A 24,068-nucleotide genomic window follows, 5' to 3' on the forward strand; every position below is an offset into this window, starting at 1 on the left:
CAACACTACCTTTAGGAATTGAATACCTTAATTAAGCCACTCACGAAAAGAATACCTTAATTAATTAGCCACGCGGCGACCTCCACCTAGCAGACAGAGAAGCGCGGTGAGGCGGCACGCCGAGACAGCAGGGTCGAGGAGCAAAGCTTAGTGTGGCTGCCGTCTGAAATTCAACCTCCACTATCCCGCCATCGACCGTGATGGATGTGCTCGAATCACGCCGCAGCCGACCTCGATGGTTGAGCTCCTCCTCTCTCCCGCCGCAGACCGAGGATTGACCTCCTATGACGCCGCCACCGCCCGCCAACCGAGGATTGACCTCTTCTCCGGTAGCCGCTGCCTAGGCCGCCACCGCCATCTCTAGATGCAGAGCGGCTGTTTTATTTTTTGACGGATATCCGCAGAGCGGTTGTTTACACGGTATCAGTGTAACACAATTATATGTACAGGGTAGTACATCACATACGGTTATATAACGGCAATCGTGTCTCACCTACGTTGTCTTCTCACACGGTTTGGTGCGGAAATCGTGTGTGACGTTGTTATACCTAACACAAACGACATGTATAAACAGTGTGCCGTATACAACATATAGTGCCGTAAGTAGTTCCCGACCGTTAGCTTATCCCCACAGTTTCCCCATTTCCCCCAAGTCCCTACATAGCCTCCAAATTCCCTCGCGTGGCGCTGACATTTGGGGGAATGCGGACGAGTGGTGCTGATGGTTTCGGTGCGGCTGCTCCTGCTCGTATCGCTACCACGACGGCGGTCACCGCCGAGCACTTGTCTAAGGTCATCAGAAGGCAGATGTACTATGGATCCGAACTGTCCTGTAAGGTTCCAATTTATCCCAATCTTTTTTAGCATGTCCAAAGTAGCTCCTTGTTGAATCCGTCCTGAATGACCACCCCCCCCCCCCCCCCAGGAAAGCGATCTGCCGCCGGATCCGGAGCATGACTCTAGACTCCCGCAACACGAGTTCGACTCCAAGTTTTGCGCCACCGAGAAGTAATATTTTTGGTATTTTTGGTTTATGCAACGAAAATTAAAAGATTGCAAAGTCAGGGAACGGTGACAGAAATTGGCAAGTTGACAGAAAACTAATATGATGTAAAATAGACACGAGGGGCCATAGGTTTCACTAGTGGCTTCTCTCAAGATAGAAATTATTATGGTGGGTGAACAAATTACTGCCGAGCAATTGATAGAAAAGCGCAAAGTTATGATGATATCTAAGGCAATGATCATGAATATAGGAATCACGTCTGTGTCAAGTAGATCGAAACGATTCTACATCTACTACTATTACTCCACACATCGACTGCTATCCAGCATGCATCTAGAGTATTAAGTTCATAAGAACAGAGTAACGCATTAAGCAAGATGACATGATGTAGCGGGATTAACTCAAGCAATATGATGAAAACCCCATCTTGTTATCCTCGATGGCAACAATACAATACGTGCCTTGCTGCCCCTACTGTCACTGGGAAAGGACACCGCAAGATTGAACCCAAAGCTAAGCACTTCTCCCATTGCAAGCAAAACCAATCTAGTTGGCCAAACCAAATCGATAGTTCGAAGAGACTTGCAAAGATATCAAATCATGCATATAAGAATTCAGAGGAGATTCAAATAATATTCATAGATAAGCTGATCATAAATCCACAATTCATCGGATCTCGGCAAACACACCGCAAAAGAGTATTACATCGAATAGATCTCCAAGAACATCAAGGAGAACTTTGTATTGAGAATCAAAGAGAGAGAAGAAGCCATCTAGCTACTAGCTATGGACCTGTAGGTCTGAAGTAAACTTCTCACGCTTCATCAGAGAGGCAATGGTGTTGATGTAGAAGCCCTCCGTGATCGATTCCCCCTCTGGCAGGATGCCAGAAAAGGCCCCAAGCTGGGGTCTCACTGGTACAGAAGGTTGCGGCAGTGGAAAAGTGGTTTCATGGCTCCCCTGGATGTTTTGGGGTATAAGAGTATATATATATATATAGGCGAAAGAATTAGGTCAGGGGAGCTACGAGGGGCCCACAAGGTTGGGGGGCGCGCCCCACCCCCTGGGCGCGCCCTCCACCCTTGTGGTCACCTCGAGGCTCCTCTGACTTGTACTCCAGGTCACCTGGGTGTCTTCTGGTCCAAGAAAAATCATGGCGAAAGATTTATTCCGTTTGGACTCCATTTGGTATTCCTTTTCTGCAAAACTCTAAAACAAGGAAAAAATAGAAACTGGCACTGGGCTCTAGGTTAATAGGTTAGTCCCAAAAATCATATAAAATAGTATATTAATGCATATGTAGTTGCCGGGGGGGATGCCCGGAACCCCTTCCAGTGATCCGATATGTACCCGGTACCCCCAGAACACTTCAGGTGTCCGAATATCATCATACTACCTATGAATCTTTACCTCTCGACCATTTCTAGACTCCTCGTCATGTCTGTGATCTCATCCGGGACTCCGAACAACATTCGGTCACCAAATCACATAACTCATATAATACAAAATCGTCATCGAACGTTAAGCGTGCGGACCCTACGGGTTCGAGAACTATGTAGACATGACCGAGACACTTCTCCGGTCAATAACCAATAGCGGAACCTGGATGCTCGTATTGGTTCCCACATATTCTACGAAGATCTTTATCGGTCGTACCGTAATGACAACATGCGTTATTCCCTTTGTCATCGGTATGTTACTTGCCCGAGATTCGATCGTCGGTATCTTCATACCTAGTTCAACCTCGTTACCGACAAGTCTCTTTACTCGTTCCATAATGCATCATCCCGCAACTAACTCATTAGTCACATTGCTTGTAAGGCTTATTATGATGTGCATTACCGAGAGGGCCCAAAGATACCTCTCTGATACTCGGAGTGACAAATCCTAATCTCGATCTATGCCAACCCAACAAACACCTTAGGAGATACCTGTAGATCATCTTTATAATCAACCACTTACATTGTGACGTTTGATAGCACACAAGGTATTCCTCCGGTATCCGGGAGTTGCATAATCTCATAGTCAAAGGAATATGTATATGACATGAAGAAAGCTATAGCAATAAAACTGAACGATCAACATGCTAAGCTAACGGATGGGTCTTGTCCATCACATCATTCTCCTAATGATGTGTTCCCGTTCATCAAATGACAACACATGTCTATGGTTAGGAAACTTAACCATCTTTGATCAACGAGCTAGTCTAGTAGAGGCTTACTAGGGACACAGTGTTTTGTCTATGTATCCACACATGTATCAAGTTTCCGGTTAATACAATTCTAGCATGAATAATAAACATTTATCATGATATAAGGAAATATAAAATAACAACTTTATTATTGCCTCTAGGGGCATATTTCCTTCAATACGATCTCGAGATAGATCATCTTGTACTATGTACCCTGTCACATCAATACAATCAAAGCAGGACACAGGGTTTTACCTCTCCGAGAGGGCCCAAACTTGGGTAAAACACCGTCTCCCTTTGTACCCTGTTACCATTGTTCCTAGACCTACACCTCGGGACCCCCTACCTGAGATCTGTCGATTTTAGCACAGACAAACGACTCCTTCTCAGGCAAGGCCAGTATTTGTTGTAGCTGGCACTTATGTGTCGATGTGTCATGCGCCGTCCAGGTTGCTTTGGCGTGGTTCATGGCTTGCTATCATTTGTGAGGATGTAATGCCACCTTCTCGGGCAAGGCCAGTAATTGTTGCAGCTGGCACTTATGCGTCGTTGTGTCATTGATGTCTACTACGCAACCTTCTTCTTGTAGACGTTATTGAGCCTCCAAGTGCAGAGGTTTGTAGGACAGTAGCAAATTTCCCTCAAGTGGATGACCTAAGGTTTATCAATCCGTGGGAGGCGTAGGATGAAGATGGTCTCTCTCAAACAACCCTGCAACCAAATAGCAAAGAGTCTCTTGTGTCCCCAACACACCCAATACAATGGTAAAGTGTATAGGTGCACTAGTTCAGCGAAGAGATGGTGATACAAGTGCAATATGGATGGTAGATATAGGTTTTTGTAATCAGAAAATATAAAAACAGCAAGGTAACTAATGATAAAAGTGAGCACAAACGGTATTGCAATGCGTTGAAACAAGGCCTAGGGTTCATACTTTCACTAGTGCAAGTTCTCTCAACAATAATAACATAATTGGATCACATAACTATCCCTCAACATGCAACAAAGAGTCACTCAAAAGCCACTAATAGCGGAGAACAAACGAAGAGATTATGGTAGGGTACGAAACCACCTCAAAGTTATTCTTTCGGATCGATCTATTCAAGAGTTCGTACTAGAATAACACCTTAAGACACATATCAACCAAAACCCTAATGTCACATAGATACTCCAATGTCACCTCAAGTATCCGTGGGCATGATTATATGATATGCATCACACAATCTCAGATTCATCTATTCAACCAACACAAAAGTACTTCAAAGAGTGCCCCAAAGTTTCTACCGAAGAGTCAAGATGAAAATGTGTGCCAACCCCTATGCATAGGTTCATGGGCGGAACCCGCAAGTTGATCACCAAAACATACATCAAGTGGATCAATAGAATACCCCATTGTCACCACGGGTATCCCACGCAAGACATACATCAAGTGTTCTCAAATCCTTAAAGACTCAATCCGATAAGATAACTTCAAAGGGAAAACTCAATCCATTACAAGAGAGTAGAGGGGGAGAAACATCATAAGATCCAACTATAATAGCAAAGCTCGCGATACATCAAGATCGTATCACCTCAAGAACACGAGAGAGAGAGAGATCAAACACATAGCTACTGGTACATACCCTCAGCCCCGAGGGTGAACTACTCCCTCCTCGTCATGGAGAGCGCCGGGGTGATGAAGATGGCCACCGGTGGGGGATCCCCCCTCCGGCAGGGTGCCGGAACAGGGTCCTGATTGGTTTTTGGTGGCTACAGAGGCTTGCGGCGGCGGAACTCCCGATCTATTTTGTTCCTCGAAGTTTTTAGGGTATATGGATATATATATAGGCGAAAGAAGTCGGTCAGGGGAGCCACGAGGGGCCCATGAGGGTGGAGGGCGCGCCCAGGGGGTGGGCGCGCCCCTGCCTCGTGCCCTCCTCGTTGATTCCCTGGCGTGTACTCCAAGTCCCCTGGATTGCTTCCGTTCCAAAAATAACTCTCCCGAAGGTTTCATTCCGTTTGGACTCTGTTTGATATTCCTTTTCTGCGAAACACTGAAACAAGGGAAAAACGGAAACTGGCACTGGGCTCTGGGTTAATAAGTTAGTCCCAAAAATCATATAGAAGTGCTTAGTAAAGCCCATTAAACATCCAAAACAGATAATGTAATAGCATGGAACAATTAAAAATTATAGATACGTTGGAGACGTATCAGTCATGTGCCGTCCAGGTTGCTTTGTCATGGTTCATGGCTTGCTGGCATTGGTGAGGATGTAATGCCACCTTCTCGGGCAAGGCCAGTAATTGTTGCAGCTGGCACTTTCGTGTCGTTGTGTCATGTGCTGTCAAGGTTGCTTTGCCGTGGTTCATGGCTTGCTGGCATTGCTGAGGATGTAACACCACCTTTTCGGGCAAGGCCAGTAATTTTTGCAGCTGGCACTTGTGTTGTTGTATAATGTGTCGTCCAGGTTGTTTTATCATGGTTCATGGCTTGCTGGCATTGGTGAGGCTGTAACTTCACCTTCTCAGGCAAGGCTAATAATTGTTGCAGCTGGCACTTTTGTGTCCTTGTGTCATGTGCCATCCAAGTTGCTTTGTCGTGCTTCATGGTTTGCTGGCATTGCTGGGATGTAACGCAACCTTCTCGGGCAAGGCCAGTATTGTTACAGCTGGCATTGTTGTGTCGTTGCGTCATGTGCCGTCCAGGTTGCTTAGTAATGGTTCATGGCTTGCTGGCACTACTGAGGATGTAATGCCACCTTCTTAGGTAAGGCTAGTAATTTTTGCAGTTGGCACTTTTTGTGTCATTGTGTCATGTGCCGTCCACGTAGCCTTGTCATGGTTCACAGCTTGCTGGCATTGGTGAGGATGTAACTCCACCTTCTCGGGCAAGGCCAGTAATTGTTGCAGCTGGCACTTATGTGGCGTTGTGTCATGTGCCGTCGAGGTTGGTTTGTCATGGTTCACGGCTTGCTGGCATTGGCGAGGATGTAACGCCACCATCTCGGGCAAGGCTAGTAATTGTTGCAGTTGGCACTTTTGTGTCGTTGTGTCATGTACCGTTCGGTTGCTTTGTCGTGGTTCATGGCTTGCTGGCATTGGTGAGGATGTAACGCCACCTTCTCGGGCAAGGCAAGTAATTGTTGCAGCTGGCACTTATGTGTCGTTGTGTCATGTGCCGTCCAGGTTGGTTTGTCGTGGTTCACGGCTTGCTGGCATTGGTGAGGATGTAACACCACCATCTCGGGCAAGGCCAGTAATTGTTGCAGCTGGCACTTTTGTGTCGTTGTGTCATGTACCGTCCAGGTTGCTTTGTCGTGGTTCATGGCTTGCTGGCATTGGTGAGGATGTAACGCCACCTTCTCGGGCAAGGCAAGTAATTGTTGCAGCTGGCACTTATGTGTCGTTGTGTCATGTGCCGTCCAGGTTGGTTTGTCGTGGCTCATGGCTTGCTGGCATTGGTGAGGATGTAACACCACCATCTCGGGCAGGGCCAGTAATTGTTGCAGCTGTCACTTTTGTGTCGTTGTGTCATGTACCGTTCAGGTTGCTTTGTCGTGGTTCATGGCTTGCTGGCATTGCTGAGGATGTAACGTCACCTTCTCGGGCAAGGCCAGTAATTGTTGCAGCTGGCACTTATGTGTCGTTGTGTCATGTGCCGTCCAGGTTGGTTTGTCGTGGTTCACGGCTTGCTGGCATTGGTGAGGATGTAAGGCCACCATCTTGGGCAAGGCCAGTAATTGTTGCAGCTATCACTTTTGCGTTGTTGTGTCATGTACCGTTCAGGTTACTTTGTTGTGGTTCATGGCTTGCTGGCATTGTTGAGGATGTCATGCCACCTTTTCGGGCAAGGCCAGTAATTGTTGCAGCTGACACTTTTGTGTCATTGTGTCATATGCCGTCCAGGTTGCCTTGTCGTGGTTCATGGCTTGCTGGCAAGGCCAGTAATTGTTGCAGCTGCCACTTTTGTGTCGTTGCGTCATGTACCGTCCAGGTTGCTTTGTCGTGGTTCATGGCTTTCTGGCATTGTTAAGGATGCAACGTCATCGCCAAATGAGCGATGCTGCTTTGTTGCCCTTTTATGATTGATTTTCTTTTGGGTTGGTAGTAGCTGGCGTGCGCTATTAAGTTTTATTTTGTTCTGTTTACAAAAATCAATGTTTTGCGTAAGCTTTTTGTTTAGGATTTTCTCATCAATAATGTCGTTGTATTATTTTATAAAATGTAAAAACACCCTAACCTTTTGCACAAATATAGAAGAAACACTATATATTTTTATCATATTTGACATGCCAATGATTTATTAGAACCGATGTCTTTGTAGATAACATAGTACAACACGTGTAGGCAAAAATATAGGAGAAATACTCATCGTTAAATAAAAGAATATTAAAACTTGGCTCCTTGGTTGGCATCTTCAAATGCCTACACCATTTTGCTTAGGCACACAATGTTTCAGCAAGATTGAAATTCATCAGCTTTTGGCAACTATTCGTGATTATCTCGAAGATTCGTAAGCCAATTTAGTGATTATTTTTATATTTGTGCCCAAACACTTTGCCTACCAAAATTACGAAGCCACCTAACACCACACATCGCTATATATGAGAACGGTATGTTTTAATTTGTCGCCAGATTGAAATGTAAAATTGCACGGCTGTAAATAAGGTAAGCAAAGGGTCGTTTTGTTGCTGGATTGTGCTCTCATTCATTTTCCCAGGGAACATACAGAGATGAAAAACTTAATCTTTTTTGCCGAGATAACACACTGTAACATCGAGATTAATCATCAACAAAACCAACGAACGTTAAAAGTTACAACAAGTTCTTTCGTCCGGAGCAATGTTCTCAAGCGGAGAAACTCTCCTCGGTGATTGACTTTAAGAAAAGGATTTAAGCTTTTGGGTTGCCACATGTCTACATCCATTCTCTAGAGCTGACGAGGTGCACCATGCTATTTCGAGCACCGCATGTTAATTGAGACAAAGATTTGAGAGTGATGTGTTGAAGCCATTGCATTTCCAAAGATAGGAAAAAGAAAGAAAAACCACAGTCACAAATGTGCAACCCATGGGATGAGATGGAGTAATAAAAAAGGCCATCCGTCCCGGCCGCAAATCCGCAGCTTTATCTTGATGCTCAGATGTGTACAAGAAATAATATAAACCTACCAAAATAACAAAGAATGTGGGATGTGATGCGATTCACGATCAAATGCGTACAGAAAATAATCTAAACATACCAAAAAATAACAAATTAATGTAGGATGCCATGCATGGTACGTAAATCATGGAATTGATGATATATGGAAGTGACGCAAAAGGCAAGTTAATTAACGTAAGTGGATCACATGATACATGGAAATGAAATATATATAGAAAGAAAAACCATGGTCACAAAATTTGGCCACCCATGCCACGAGATGGGGCTAAAAAATAAAGCCATCAGGGCTGCAAATCCGCAGCTTTATTTTAAACCCAAACCCGACGGACCGGGGATGGGAGGGGAGGCGGCGGGTCAAACCACCGGAGAAGGGGAGGCAGCAAAAAGAAGATTTCGAAAAATTGAAACCGAAGCGCACATGGACGGAGGGCGGATTGGCAATATGGAGGAAGGCCGAGGGTGGGATAGGAAGATTGTCCCCGGCATAAATAAAAGCGGACGCAGGCCGCAGCCACGCTCTTGGCTTTCGTTTCTCCCCTGATTTTCTATTTTTCTCTCGCCTCCCGTCTCCTTTCCCCTTCGCTGCCCCACCCCCACTACGGACCGGACCCGACCGGACCGGACTACTCCCCACCCCGCCGCCCGCCGCCCGCCCTGTTCCATCCTCCCCCCTCGCCATTCCCTCCGGCGTGGTCGGTGGCCGGGCGGGAGCAGCAGTTGGTAGGGGAGGGAGAGGGGTTAGGATGGCGGCTTGATCGGCGGAGGGGGCGGCGGCGGCGATGGGGAAGGCGGGGTTCGGGGTGGCGGCGGGGTGCGCGGCGGTGACGTGCGCGATCGCGGCGGTGATGGTGGCGCAGCGGGTGGCGGCCAGGGCGCGCTGGCGGCGGGCGGTGGCGCTGCTGCGGGAGTTCGAGGAGGGCTGCGCCACGCCGCCGGCGCGCCTGCGCCAGGTGGTGGACGCCATGGTCGTCGAGATGCACGCGGGGCTCGCCTCCGACGGCGGAAGCAAGCTCAAGATGCTCCTCACCTTGGTCGACGCGCTCCCCAACGGGTACGGCCCCCAAGGTCCCTCCTTCCCCTCCCCTCCCCTCCCCTCCCTTGCTGCTGCTCCGGCCGGCGCCGCCGCCTTTTTTTCTTCCTTTGCCCGCTTCCTTCCTGCCGATTCCTCGCGCTGCTTTTCTCGGGTTTCTTGGTCCCTGCTTTTATCTTGGTTTTAAACAACAACTCGGTGTGATTCTTCGGCGGAGCGGAAAAAAGGAAACATGTAAAGCCTTTGGTTTGGTTCGTGCCATCTTTATCTGTTTGAACCAACGCTTTCTTTCTTTCTCCCTCCCTCCGGTGGTTGGATCATGCCCTCCAATCTCGCCTCGCCAATCCGCTTTTCCGCATGCGAATGTGGCCACCCCCCCCCCCCCCCCCCCCCTTCGCCGGGGCTCTCGCCCCTTCCCTCCGCCGTGGTTCACGCTTTTCTTTCACGCGAGACGAGCTGCCGCCGCCGCGAGCGCACACCACTTCAGAGATTTCTCCGTCGAGTTCTGACCGAGCGATATGCATTGGTTCGGTTTTCCACTGCCAGCCATCCTCTGGATGGGCTGGCCGTCGGTCTGAACACCGCTGCTGCTAAGTCGGATGGGTTTCACATGTTTTGTTTTCCCCCCTTTTGCGATTCCTGCTCGGCGGCCATGTCTGGCCCTGTTGTGGAATGCCAAACGTATCCGGGTCGCAACCCCATCCGCCTTTCCGACGCGTTCATTCACCCCCAACAGTAAACGCACCTGGGCCGTTACTTTTTCCCCTGATGTTTATTGTGTTCATAAAGAAAAGGAAATGCCCACTCTTTATTCGATTCCGCATAATGCCGCGCGCATCCGCCCACCCGCCTTCTCAATTCCTCGCCACTGCGTCGTCAGTCCACAATGCTGCCACTTCCAACTTCTTGGAACGGCATCCATCTGTTGCTTTGTCTCTGCGTTGGATTGCAAGCTCTGTTTCCAATCGCCATTCTTGCAAGGATTCGTTTAGTTTTGATGCCTGCCTGATGATGCCGCCTGCTGTGCTATGCCGTGGCGTTGATGCTGCTCTGGGGCGAAATTAATCAATATGCCAGATGCCAAGAATTTGGCATGTGGGTGCGTACGCTGCTGCCTGGGGCATGCACTGCCCCCTGTTGCTTTGAGCTTGCATTCATGGCGGGCGGGGTTGTTGCCCGGACCACCATAAAGGGGCATCTTTAGTACATGAATCTACCAACACTTGAGAGTGGCCGGCGGGCCGGCATTGGGTTCACAGGCCAGGTTGTATTCCACAATCGCAATGTGGCCGGTGACGCTCTCTGTCAGATGAGAATCATTGCTTGGGAGGCCGCGCTCTTAGTTGGGAGAATATCTCCTGTCGATTGTGTGTCGAATCACATCCTTTTTTGTTAGATTTTTTTCCCTTCCTCTGTGTTCTACTGTAGAAGGAAGACGTAATGGAGTTGGAAGGTCCAAGGCTGTGCTGTTCTGGGGTTCGTTCATCTGATTTGAGGCCAAGCATTGTGGTGCGGCGAAGGCCGAAACAGAAACCGAGCTCCGTCGTTCATTAAGCTGTTCACCAAACTTGTTCTTGTCTTGGCGTAATTGCGATCGGTGGCTTATTGGATTGTTGCACTTGCAACAGCTTGGCCTGCTGGTAGAACCTATAACTGCACAACAGACAGATCCACATTGGTTTTGGTTGGCCTTTTGTACTTTTGTTTCTGTCATACATTTGGATTTTAGTTCTTTGATGTTTCTTGATCATTGCCAGTGTGGCTGCTTAGTAGGTATTTCTTCGCTCGATGTAGTGTCTTGTCAAATGGGAAGCAATATCATATAGTATGAAGTAATATTTGACCAAAGTCATATTTGAAAATGAAAAAATATAAAAACTCTTTCACAGGGAAACTTCTTGGTAGGTATTTCTTTGTTAGATGTAGAGTGCTATGAAATGTGAAGCGATAGTATTAATTAATGTTTGACCAAAATCATACTTGAGAATATATAAAACCTTTTAGTATGTATTTCCTCGCTAGATGTGTGTCCTATGAAATGTGAAGCAATATAGTATTGACTAATATTTGACCAAAATCATATTTGAAAATATATAAAACTTCTTCATAGGGAAGCAATCTAAAACATCAATGTGGGACATCTATTTTTTTTCTTTCTTTGACTATTCTTTAGTGACCATGTATCAGTGTGTTGACCTGTTTAAGCATGTTCATGTTTTATGTATAATTGCACATTGGACCACACAGCAACTGTACACCTGGAAAACCTCTTCATTTTGTTAGTTCAGACCTTAATCACTGCAGTGTGTATTAACCCCCACCCATCTCCTCTCTGGAAACAGAATAACTAATTAACTATGGTACAATATTGGTTTGCAAATCTGACATGTAAATATTTGAACACGTTTTATGACATTGATGAGCCAACTGTAGCATCTTGCCTAATAGTCTACTGTTACACATTAGTCTGGTAACAACAGTCGACACAGAGCGTGAGCAGTAAGCAGGTGTGCTGGCAGCTAACACATGATGCACATATGCCATGAAGGTTGTTTCATCTGCTATGAAGGTGTCTCTGCATGCTTAGATGTTGGGATGATAGTTCATTCGTGTTGGTTCATTCAGTTAACAGAATGACTGAGCCATGGCGGCACTCCAGGCTGTTTTCTCTGCCATGGCAGCATAGACGCTAGGTTGTTTCAGTTAGCGTTTTTTCTGTTTTCTGATGCATGAGAACACGATTTTGTTGTGTTTTTCATTTCCGTGCGTTTAGCTAGCACTTGACGTGTCCCAGCTGCACGACCTAGTCCATGGGATGGTGTGGCATGATCGGTTTATTGCGTAAAGCACGTCTGATTTCCCTTTACTGAATTGAATGGCTTGCGCTGCACAAACACTTCTCTCTCTACGATCCTTCGTAAACCAAACACAGCTACAAACTATGTTTTAATTATTATTCTTCTGAATGGTTCAGCAATTGGATTATTTCCCGTCAAATAGAGCTTCTCTTTGCTGGCACTCTGTTCGAAGTTGCAATGGTTCATTTATTAAATATGCTATGACCAATGGAGAGATATTATTCATAATGCCAATAGCTTTTCTGCCCCCTTCTCTTTTGCATTTTGCATATTCAACAGTCACATTGAATCTTCTATGGTAATGCACTTTGACAGGGATGAAGAAGGTGTATGTTATGCCATTGATCTTGGAGGAATGGACTTTAGAGTCTTGAGGGTTGAAATTGATGTTGGATCTACAGCCGTTATTAATCAGAGGGTTGAAACTCATGCCATCCCTGAGGAGTTGATGGGCACAAGTCAGGTACTTGTCTTGATGTATTATTTCTATGTTTGTAAGATATGTATTTGGTACATGTCTCTGAGGATTAATTCAACTGCAGGATTTATTCAACTTTGTTGCCTTGACACTCAAGAATTTTGTTGAAAGAGAAGATGGAAAAGATGCCCAAAAGCCACTTGGGTTTACATTTTCTTTCCCTGTTAGACAGAATTCAGTTTCTTCAGGGTCATTAATTAGGTGGACTAAGGGGTTTTCAGTTGGAGACACAGTAAGTTTTTTTTCCCGCACAGAATAATACCTTCCTGTATGTTGTTTTCCATGTTATCCATCCAGTCCTACATCATTTAAGAAGTTGTAATATTGGTAAATGTCTCTAGTGATTATAATAGGATGATAAAGTTGTTAAAATGGTCTTGATGAGATTGAGTAGTTTATGAAATTATTCTGGTTAATATCTGTATGTTCTGTATGGAAAATGGGGGTTTACTTACACATGTAAATTTCCAATGGTTGTTGGTATCAACACCTATGATTAGCCCTTTATTTCTCATCCTTCCGGAATCACACGTTGTTTTCTTTTGGTGTATATTTACTTGTCTACTTGTTCTTGAAATGTTCATTTCTAACTCATGTGAACCATGGATCCTCAGGTTGGGAAAGATGTCTCTCAGTGCTTAGATGAGGCGCTTGCTAGGTGTGGATCAAATATGCGAGTTACTGCACTGGTAGGTCTTACCCAACTTTTGTTGGCTTAATACTTAGTTACTTTCGTGCTTTCATTCAGCTGAAAACCACAGATAACTGACTTGCTGAGTTTATGATTATTGTGTGCCCACTACCCGTGCTATTACATGTAATTTTTGTCTAGATACACTTTCAAATGCAAATGAAGCATTTTAAAATCCAAAAATATCTTTGCCCGATGCCATGCCTTCCTTTTACAGTTCTATATTTTAGGATGGCAAAATATTAATTGGATTAAAGTAATTATGCAAAAAAATTGCTGTCATATATTTTCATTCTCAAAGCTACATGTATTAGCACGGATTCTGTTATGCTTCTTGTATTTCTGAAAATATCTGTACATTGTCACACATTTAAATGATTAATCTTTTATATTAATTTTGTACTTAGGTCAATGATACTGTGGGGACATTAGCTCTAGGGCATTATTATTACAAGGATACAGTGGCTGCTGTGATCATTGGGGCTGGCACCAACGCTTGCTATATCGAACGCATTGATGCAATTATCAAGTCCCAGGGTCTTCCTACAAACTCTGGAGGAATGGTATGTTATTTTTCTGCTTTATCTGTAATTGGCTTATACATAGTTTATTGTATAAACTGAAACACAAGTCTCTTACAACAAAGCATTCTATGCACCAGGTAGTTAACATGGAATGGGGAAATTTCTGGTCATCACATTTGCCAAGAACTCCTTATGACATCTCTTTGGACGACGAGACACAAAATCGCAATGATCAGGTAAGTAGGCTATGCAAAGTTCAATCTTATTGCATCTTTGTAGTGTTGTTAATACAATGTAACTTGCTTGTCTGTGATACAGGGCTTTGAGAAAATGATCTCAGGTATTTACCTTGGGGAAATTGCAAGACTGGTACTCCAAAGAATGGCCCAAGAATCAGACATTTTTGGTGATGGTGCCGAAAGTCTGTCAACCCCTTTTATTTTGAGGTAGTATTTCCACACACGAAATCCTTGTCCTGCTTCAGACGCTTAAGCGGTAAGGCGCCGTGGCAGCGCCTTAGAAATATGCCTGCTTTAGTCTCTTAGGCGTTGCTTAAGCGTCAGAGCGGGTGGTGCTCGCTTTAGGTTGCTTTACTGCCTTATAAACCATGCATGAAATGTTTGCTTAATATCAGTTGAATATTTCTCCATATCAATGTTATAGGATTACCTGGTTTTGTAGCTTGTCAGCACTTACCATTACCAGTTTCGACCCAATAGTCTGTGTTACAATTAGCTGAATATTTCTTGGAATATTTCTCCCGTGTTACATTGTTGCTTATCTGCTTAACCGAGACTCTGGATATTAAGCTGCATTTTTAATTCAGTATTTTAATTTTGAATAGTGGCATTTATCTCATCTTACTGTGTGTTCCAGCACACCATATCTGGCAGCAATTTGCGAGGACGATTCACAAGATCTGAGCGAAGTCAGAAGGATACTGCAAGAACACCTGAAGGTAAGCTTTTCCCCGCTGCACCTTGTGTATAAATCCCATGCAGCTGCTCTAACAGCAGTCCTGTATTTTTCCAAGGCATGCGACTCTCTCCTCATCTTTTGACTGTTCCCATTCCAGATCCCCAATGCCCCTCTGAAGACCCGGAGGCTGGTGGTCAAAATCTGCGACATCGTGACCCACAGAGCTGCCCGTCTCGCCGCTGCTGGCATCGTGGGCATACTGAAAAAGCTGGGCCGAGACGGGAGCGCCAGCGCGGCCTCCTCGAGCGGAAGAATGAGAGAGCAGCCCAAGGAGACGGTGGTCGCAATCGAGGGCAGCCTGTACCAGGAGTACCCGGTGTTCAAGGAGTACCTGGACGAAGCCCTGGTGGAGATCCTGGGCGAGGAGGTGGCGCGGACGGTGACGCTGCGGGTGATGGTGGATGGGCCGGGGACCGGGGCTGCGCTTATGGCCGCGGTGCATTCGTCGAATAGACAGCAACAAGGTGGAGGGGGAGGAGGTACCATATAGGGAGGGGGTGGTGGATCAGAGAGACATGGTGATACAGCTTGGCCCTCTGTGCAAATGTAAAAAGGGACATTGTTTGATATCTATAATTCATATAATATATATATGAAATCGGGTCTTGTGCAGAGATGTCTCCCCGTTCTGGCTCAATAAAAATATCTTCTCCTATGTCTTGTTTGGCAATTGGTTAGCTGCTTGTCTCTTGTTTGGCAATTGTTCTGCCCGTTGCATTTCTTGTTTTCTGTATTTATTGTTTGGCAATTGGTTTGCTGCTGCCTTTTTTTCTCTTCGCTTTGGAACAAAGGAAAATGGTTGGAATTTTGAAGTACTGATTATTTTAATAGGAAAATACTGGTGCTGCCCACCAAGCTTCCTATGAGGTGGGTATTGCATATAAATTTTGACAAGCATGATGTCTTGCCTCATGTTTTCTTCTCTTTGTGTCTAGAATTTCCGTGTGGCATCCAGGCGATAATTTTGAAGTATTTCAGTTATCCCTCCGTTCCTTTATATAAAGTGTATTTGTTTTTTCAAAAGTCAAACGAGTGCAAGTTTGACCAAGTTTTTAGAAAAATATATCAATATTCACAATATAAAGTTTATATCACTTGATCAATCATGAAAGGTAGTTTCATATTTTATCTATTAGGTATTGCAGATGTTTCTATTTTGTTCTATAATCTTGGTCAAACTTTCAAATGGTTGACTTGCACGGAAACCAATACACCTTATATTCTGGAACGGAGGGAGTATTTTGTCCTGCCTTAGTTGCATTGTCTTTTTCCCAGGCAGTGCGCTCGCCGGGTCATATCATGCGTAGTACTGTTTTTGTGACTCTCTTTTCCCGTAGTATGTCATGGCCGTGTTCTTTCCGGCCCTAGCATGCACCAACTTGCGTTCAAGTAACATATACTAGCTTAAATGGCAAAATGTATTACCTCCGTCTCAAAATTCTTGTCTTAGCAGAGGGAGTATGTTCTTCATTCGCTCGCCGTTTTCTGCAGGCCGATATGTATGTGCATGCTGCGATTGCTTGATGTTGTGAGCTACACGCAAGCTATCCGAGGCAATGGCAAGAATTTACGGAACGCTTCTACACAAGTCAAAATCCTCTAGCTTACATCTCAGAAAATAATTTCCTCCAATTTTGATTGGTTACCACACGTGTCAAAATCCTCTAGCTTTCATCTCGAAAAATTTACACAATTTTTTAAAGTAGTTTTGATTGGTTACCACACGTGTCAGGTGGTAAATTGTTTGATTTGCTTACCACATGTGTCACATTGTAAAAAAAAAGACAATATTTTTTTGAGAAAAAGAAAAGAAAGACAATTAAGTAAACCAAAATTAAACCCACTAAAAACTCTAGGGGCTAAATGACGCAGTCGACCTTATTTTGGGTGGACCAAAGGGTGGCCCAGACAAAATCCGTTTCCATAAACACTTGCCCAAGACGGGCACCCCTATGTCCCGCCTTCGCGAGAGGTAGGAACCCTCGCTGTAGGAAAGACCAGGATGGGCCGGCCCAGGAGCGCGGGAGGCCACAGCCTTCTTTTTTTCTTCTTCTGTTTTTCCACGTTTTCTGTTTCGTTTTTCCTTTATTTTTAAAATTTTGTTTATACTTTAAAAATATGCCCCCAAATTTTTTTTATACTTTAAAAATTTTAATCAAGCATTTGAATTTTTTCTGAATAAGTATATAAAAATGGTGATCAAGCATTTGAAAAATGTTAAATGTGTAGAAAAATGCTGATCATGTACTAAAAAATGTTAATTTTTTTGTCATGTATATAAATTTTTTAGTCAAGTATTTGAAAAAAATATTGAACAAGTATTCCTAAAAGGTTGATCAAGCATTTGGTAAATGTCAAATGTGTATAAAGCTGTTGACCATGTAGTAAAAAAATGATGATTTTCTATAATCTTTATACAAAAATGTTAATCAAGCATTTAGGAAAATGTTGAACAAGTATTTCAAAAATGTTAATCAAGTATTTAGAAAAATTAAATGTGTATAAAAATGTTTACCATGTGTTATATTTTTTTAGTATAGCATTAAAAAAAATCTTAATCAAGCATTTTTAAGTTTTTTTTACTATTTACTGTGAGGCAAAAGCCCCACAGCCCCAGTCTCAAAGTTCAAAGTACAAAAAAAACTACTAATTACAAGAGAGGGAAAATATATACAAACTTACCTACAAGAACTAAACAAGTCTAAGGAAGGCTATGTATCCAAGCTAAAAGCTTAGGCCTGATGGAGTCCATATATTTTAAAATATTAAATTTGTATTGAAAAATGTTAAATGTATATTAGTAAATTGTTGTTGACATATAAAAAGTGTAGGCATGAAAACTAAAGAAGAAACAAAAATAAACCAAAGATAAAAAGAAAATGAAAAAGTAAACAAATGAAAAAAGAACGAAAAAACTGGTGAAGAAAAATGAGAAAAAATAGTAAAGAAAATAAAAAAATAAAAAAAGACAGTGCTAACTTCCGAACGTTAGGCTCCTAAGCAACAGATCCGAACAACCGAACTTTTCTCGCGCTACAGCGATTTCTTTCGATTCTCCCCCGCATCGCAGCTTTTTTATTACGCAAAAAAGTGTCAAAAAGCAAACGGAGTCGACACAAGACCTCGGGCTTCTATCCCTAACTACACAACCACCCGCGCTAAGCTCTCATCTTGATGTCGTAATGCGTTAGCTTGTATTTTACTACTACGTATAACGTCAGACAAGTTTCAGCATATATGTCTCCTTATAGAATTCGAGTACATGTTTGAAAGAGAAATTCGCATCACAACTAAATTGAACGGTCGGACCAAATCAAATAATAAACTAACCAATTTTTGGACATTTGTTTACTATGCATAATAGTACAGGAAACATGCTTCTCCAGCTTTTTCCTTGGATTTCTGTATTGCACAATTTTTGCGGACGGATACATGATGTCTCTGTGACCCTCATATTATACTAGTTATCTAAAACTTATCGGGGGATGTTTCTACACTTATTTTAACTGAAACAATAGTTATCGGGGTGTTCATATATAAGTTATCAGGTGTGTGGCGTGTAAATTATCGTGCTATTTACACAAGAGTTATCGGTGGTACATTTTTAATAAAAAAAACTGAGTCAAAATTATCACGGGGCTTGTGCATAAGTTATCAGGTTTGTAATGCGTAAAAAAGTGCTATTTACATAAAACTTACCGGGATATATTTTCAACAACCTTTTCCCGAGGGTCAAAATGGTTACCATGGTATTCCTACATGAGTTATCAGCTCCGCGATGTGTAATTTACCATGCTATTTACACATATGTTACTGAGGGCATCTTTTCATATGTTACACGGGGTAGAAAACCTAATGTCATCATAGATTCTCCCTATTTCAAAACTTTGAAATGTTTTGTAACTCAAACCATCTGCCCGATTCAAAATTCATTTTCATAAAAAAAAATCCGCCTTGGCAAGACCTTTAAAACTAGATGTCATGTTAGTTGAAACTAGATCATGCTAGTATGTTCTGAGGATTTTTTTCTCGGTCAAAAGTTATCATGTTTAGGCTAAGTAAATTATCGGCTCTGCTATGCGTATATTACCATTCTATATACATAGATATTATTTGGGGGTATGTTTCCAACAACTTTTTTCCTAGGTCAAAGTTACCACGGTGTTTTGTCCCTAAGTTATCAGGTGTGCGACGCGTATATTATCATGTTATTTACACAGAAGTTGTCGGGGGTGTGTTTTCAACAAATCCCCCCCCCCCCCCCCCCCCCCGGTCAAAGTTATTGTGGTGTTTGTACCTAAGTGATCAGGTCAGGTGTGTGTATTACCATTCTATTTACACATAAGTTATAGGTGATATGTTTTCAACAACTTTTTTCCTAGGTCAAAGTTAACACGGTGTTTTGTCCCTAAGTTATCAGGTCCACGATGTGTATATTACCATGCTATTTACACAGAAGTTGTCAGAGGTATGTTTTCAACCAAAAAAATTCCACGGGTCAAAGTTATCGTGGTGTTTGTACCCAAGTGATTAGGCCCACGTGCGTGTATTACCATGCTATTTACACATAAGTTATCGGTGGTATATTTTCAACAACTTTTTTTCCGGGGCAAAGTTATCGTGGTGTTTGTACCTAAGTTAGCATGTCCGGGAGCCAATATTATCATGTCATTTACACAAAAATTATTGGTGGCATGTTTTTTAACATCTTTTTTCCCGGGTTCAAAATTATCATCATGTTTGTACCTAAGTTATCAGGTCCGGAAACCTATATTATCATGCTATTTACACAAAAGTTATCGATGATTTGTTTTCAACGAAAAAGTCACGAGGCAAAGTTATCGTGTTGTTTGTACCTAAGTTATCAGGTCGGGAAGCCTATATTATCATGCTATTTACATAAAAGTTCGGTAGTATATTTTTTCCTCATATCAGAGTTACCGTAGTGTTTGGTATTTGAATGTCAGTTATTAGGCCACGGTGCATAGGCTAGTTAGTCTTTTAATAGAGCAAATGTTCGTCAATGTCTAGGTATTAGTACAAAGCAACAGATTAAAACAAGTTTTGACTTTAACTCACAACAAGAAGTAATAGTACCTGGATTGGTTAGCTTGCTGAACACACAAGTAGATGGTTGGAGTTCGATTCTTGGTACAAGTAATTTTTTCGCTATTTTCTGCTTAAAAAGTCAACCTGAAGTCGCACTAGAAAAACTTCCTAAAATTGCTCATGTGATCACAATCCGGAAATCAGGCCACTATTTCCTTTCCCACTAATAAAACATTCTAAAATCGACCCCCCAAAAAACTTTCTAAAATAGCTGCCGCGTAAGATCCAACAATACGTCGAAATAATCGCCCCGGGTCGAGAAAAATGCGCCCACACGATCTATTTGATCCAAAAAAACCGCCCTGAAATCACGGCCGCAAGATCTGAAACGAACGACATCGGATGCGTGCGGATCTGTTGCAGAATTCCTGCCGTCCGGAAAATAGCTTTTCCGATAAAAAATAATCCGGAGAAAACTGGCTTGACTTGCTTCAAGTAGGTCGCGTCGGGAGGTCCTGTTCGGCGCACTTCTGCGCCGCTTAGGGCGTGTTTGGTTACATTGCCGATTCAGCTTGGCCCGGCAAGCCTGGCTCTATTGAGCCGGTTTGAGGGGATGCAGGCCAAAAAACCCCAGATGCACATGGTTTGGTTGCCTGCATGCCCCTAGTTGCATGAGACAACCATTTTTAACCCAGCGTTTGGTTGCCCGCATCGCATTAGATGCACATATGACATGGTGTTTGGTTGGAACCTGCATAAGGTGTTGTCACCACTTCTAACTAGTGGTGACCTTACCACACACAATCTGAACATAGTGCCAGCTAGTTAAACAAATGACAGTTCATCCTAACTACAATCAAATGACAGATCAAATTATTAAGAGCCATTGGCTAAATAGGGGATAGTTCATCGGTGTTGCTGCTTCATCTTCCTCTTCTGCTTCTGCTGCTGCTGCTTCTTCCTCTTCTTCTCTGCTTCTGCTGCTGCTGTTTCTTCTTCCTCTTCTTCAAATCCTGCACTGACCTCTGTTAAGCCACATTGCCTCTGCCCACTCCAACCTTTTGTTCTTACAAGCGTCATTGCCAAATGCCTCCACACCATGGCCAGAGCTAACAACATCGTCAGGCTCGACCTCTTCCTCCTCAGGCACGTGTTAATCAAAGCCCCACTGGAGGATCCAGTTATGCAGAATGCAACAAGCAAGAACTAGCTTAACTTGAGTGGAGTATGGGTGGAATGGCTTCTGATCCAGGATCTTAAACCTATTCTTCAGAGCTCCAAATGCCCTCTCAACAGTTACTCTAAGGCTGGAGTGTCTGAGATTAAACAGCTCCTGTGCAGTCCTAGGAAAGTTCCTACCAGAGAACTCGTTGAGATGGTACCTTGTTTTCCTGAAGGGTGGAAGAATACCCGGCCGACATGCATAGCCAGCATCTCACTAGTAGAAAAAGGACCTAATGTGAGACACATTAGTCCCGGTTTGATTTTGGCCCGGTACTAATGGTACCATTAGTGCCGGTTCGAACGGCTATGCATTAATGCCGATTTGTGTTGAACCTTTAGTACCGGTTCGTGCCACGAACCGGTACTAAAGGGGTGGTGGCAGGCTGGCGTCAGGGCCGGGGCCCCATGATCACCTTTAGTACCGGTTCGTGGCACAAACCGATACTAAAGGGCTAACCTTTAGTACCGGTTCGTGCCATGAACCGGGACTAAAGGGGTCTGACCTATAGTCCCGGTTGGAGACATAAACCGGGACTATAAGGCAATTTTCAAACTCTACCCCCCCACGTGTATCGCCATTTCAGTTTTGGAAAATCAAAAGAAAATGATAAAAACTTCAAAAAATAAAATCCTTCGAGAGGTAGTTATATTACTACATCTACTAGTTTGGAAAATTTGAAAACTTCAATTTGGACATGTTTTGCAAAAAGTGTAGGAAAAATGTAAAACGGCTATAACTTTTGCATACGATGTCATAAAAAAAGTATAATATATAAAAAATTCAGCACGAAAATCCGCATACGATTTTGACGGCCTATGGCATGTTTGCAATTTTTTAGAATCCTCAAATTCCAAAAGGAAAAAAAGATATGCTCAAATTTCAGTTTTTTTGGTTAAATCTGGTCAAACTATGGTCAAACTACTTATTCAAGAAATATTAATGTTACTACATAATTATTCAAGAATATTAGTGTTACTAAATAATTATTTCAATTTTTTGAATTTTGGTCAAATCTGGTCAAACTATGGTCAAATTGTGCTCAAACTTATTCAAAAAATATTAGTGTTACTAAATAATTACTGTTTTTTAGAATAATAGTTTCAAACTCAAACGGTGAAACGTGTGACCTAATGCTCAAGCTAAACTGCCGAGGGTTAATAGGATTGTCAGCTTACATTTGTCAGGAAAATAACAAGTGCAGACTTGGAAAGTAAAGGGAATAGAACTCCGAAGTTAAGCGTGCTCAGGCTGGGGGAGTGAGAGGATGGGTGACCGGCCGGGAAGTTAGACGATTTGGAATGAGTGATCCACACTTGAGTAGTTAAGAGTGGTGATTAGAGACTAAATCATAAAATAATTCAGAAAATTGAAAATCGAAAAAAATTCAATTTTTTTTTCCAAAATTTTCAGTTTTTTTTAAAAACCTTTAGTACCGGTTGGTAACACCAACCGGTATTAAAGGTCCCCCATACCACAGCGCGAGCTCACGCCACGTGGTTGGCCTTTAGTGGCGGTTCGTGCCGAACCGGTACTAAGGGGGGGGGCTTTAGTCTCCACTCTTTAGTGCCGGTTGCAGAACCGGCACTAAAGGCCCTTACGAACCGGTGATAAAGCTTCGTTTTCTACTAGTGTCTCCAAGGTAGAACTTGCCGTCGGGGATGTTGATCCCATCAGGTCGACTCATGCTGTCAGTAAGAATGTTTGCATCATGCGCTGACCCCTCCCAGCCAGCCAGCACATATGTGAACTTCAGATCAAAGTCAACAACAGCAAGCACATTCTGGCTTGTGTAGTGCTTCCTCCCCCTGTATGCTGCAGACTGTGACCTAGGAACTCTGGCAGTGACATGAGTACCATCTATTGCCCCAATGCAGTCCTGAAAATGGCATCACTAGCCTGTGTTAGTGCTGAACTTGAACAATACAAGCATATCAAGCCATGAAAAGTGTATATTGTCAATGCTCACCTTGAAGTATGGATACCATCTTGGGCTTCCGCGAATCTTGGGTGGAGTCTGGCCAGATGGTCTCCTGATCATCTCTCCTCTAAGCTCCCCAACAGCAAAAAGCACCTGCTTGAAGTACCTAGAGATGGTCTCCATTGATCTCCTGAACGTGTTGTGAATGACCCTGAACCTCTGGTTATGGCCAACAACATGGAGGAACATGGTCACTTGCTCTTCGGTACTGGTGTTGATGCTATCTTGTAACAGGCCCCTGCTCCTGAAGGTCTCGACAAGCCTGGCAAATGGTGCTCTTTTCATTCTAAGCATCCACAGAGCCTCGACGTCATTGCAGTTGTAGATGTAGTTCAGATTTTGGATCCTCTCCTGTTCCCGGGAAAACAATGGACCATAGCGGATCAACGGTCTCCCAGCATGACGAACAGCTCTCTGGTGCATGAACATGACCCATGCCTGAATCACAGTAATCAGTGCTGCTGCCTGGATTATCAGCCTCATCCGTGCGTCCATAACCTAGTCGACATCGACGGTTCGTTCAGTGGGAAATCGATCCTACACCTAGCTTAAAGGCCTAACCACTGAGCTAACAAAGGGGGAGGGGGTGCTGCTTACCGGCATCGGAGACGAGGACGGCGTAGGAGGAGCCATGTCACAGAGTAGGTCGACCAGACGGTGGCCAACAACAAGGGGAGCACCAGATCCACTGCAAACACCGCCGCCTCTTCCGCCGCCGTCGCCGCCTATAGCGCAGATCTGAAATCGCAGCCGCCGCCGGTGGTGAGGCAGCAGGGAAGAAATGAGGGCAGTGGCTATGGGTGAGCGACTGAAAGGGGGGTGAGGCTAATTTGGCGCCGGGACGGCACGCCAGATTTCCATCTCCTGCCATCCCCCTCGCCCGCGCCTCGCTCCCGCCCGTGCGACCTCGCGCCGCAC

General features: G+C 43.9%; 1 protein-coding gene across 2 annotated transcripts; it reads left to right on the plus strand.

Annotated features, from left to right (window-relative positions):
- The first annotated feature begins 2,552 nt into the window (after positions 1-2,552).
- LOC109733490 (hexokinase-3) lies at positions 2,553-15,553 on the plus strand. Of its 2 annotated transcripts, XM_073511210.1 has the most exons (14): positions 2,553-2,697; positions 3,787-3,856; positions 5,645-5,806; positions 5,883-5,925; positions 6,008-6,123; positions 6,603-6,842; positions 12,543-12,690; positions 12,770-12,937; positions 13,320-13,394; positions 13,804-13,959; positions 14,058-14,156; positions 14,239-14,366; positions 14,797-14,878; positions 14,996-15,553. In XM_073511210.1, exons 1-14 carry the CDS (start codon positions 2,568-2,570, stop codon positions 15,386-15,388), a joined length of 2,010 nt encoding a protein of 669 aa, XP_073367311.1. In that variant the 5' UTR covers positions 2,553-2,567; the 3' UTR covers positions 15,389-15,553. The 2 variants fall into 2 exon arrangements, with proteins under 2 accessions (XP_073367311.1, XP_020148303.1); XM_020292714.4 differs by lacking the exons at positions 2,553-2,697; positions 3,787-3,856; positions 5,645-5,806; ... (1 more) ...; positions 6,008-6,123; positions 6,603-6,842 and adding an exon at positions 8,858-9,390.
- The last annotated feature ends 8,515 nt before the right edge of the window (positions 15,554-24,068 follow it).

The sequence above is a fragment of the Aegilops tauschii genome, chromosome 3 (genome assembly GCF_002575655.3).
Source record: "Aegilops tauschii subsp. strangulata cultivar AL8/78 chromosome 3, Aet v6.0, whole genome shotgun sequence".
Classification (NCBI taxonomy): domain Eukaryota; kingdom Viridiplantae; phylum Streptophyta; class Magnoliopsida; order Poales; family Poaceae; genus Aegilops; species Aegilops tauschii.

Bases quoted from the DNA above. Each gene is read 5' to 3' on its own strand.
- LOC109733490 (XM_073511210.1), top strand. From the start codon at position 2,568: ATGACCGAGACACTTCTCCGGTCAATAACCAATAGCGGAACCTGGATG. The intron at 2,698-3,786 runs GTATGTTACTTG...TTCTTCTTGTAG, and splicing joins CGTTATTCCCTTTGTCATCG to ACGTTATTGAGCCTCCAAGT. The intron at 6,843-12,542 runs GTTGGTTTGTCG...GCACTTTGACAG, and splicing joins TTGTGTCATGTGCCGTCCAG to GGATGAAGAAGGTGTATGTT.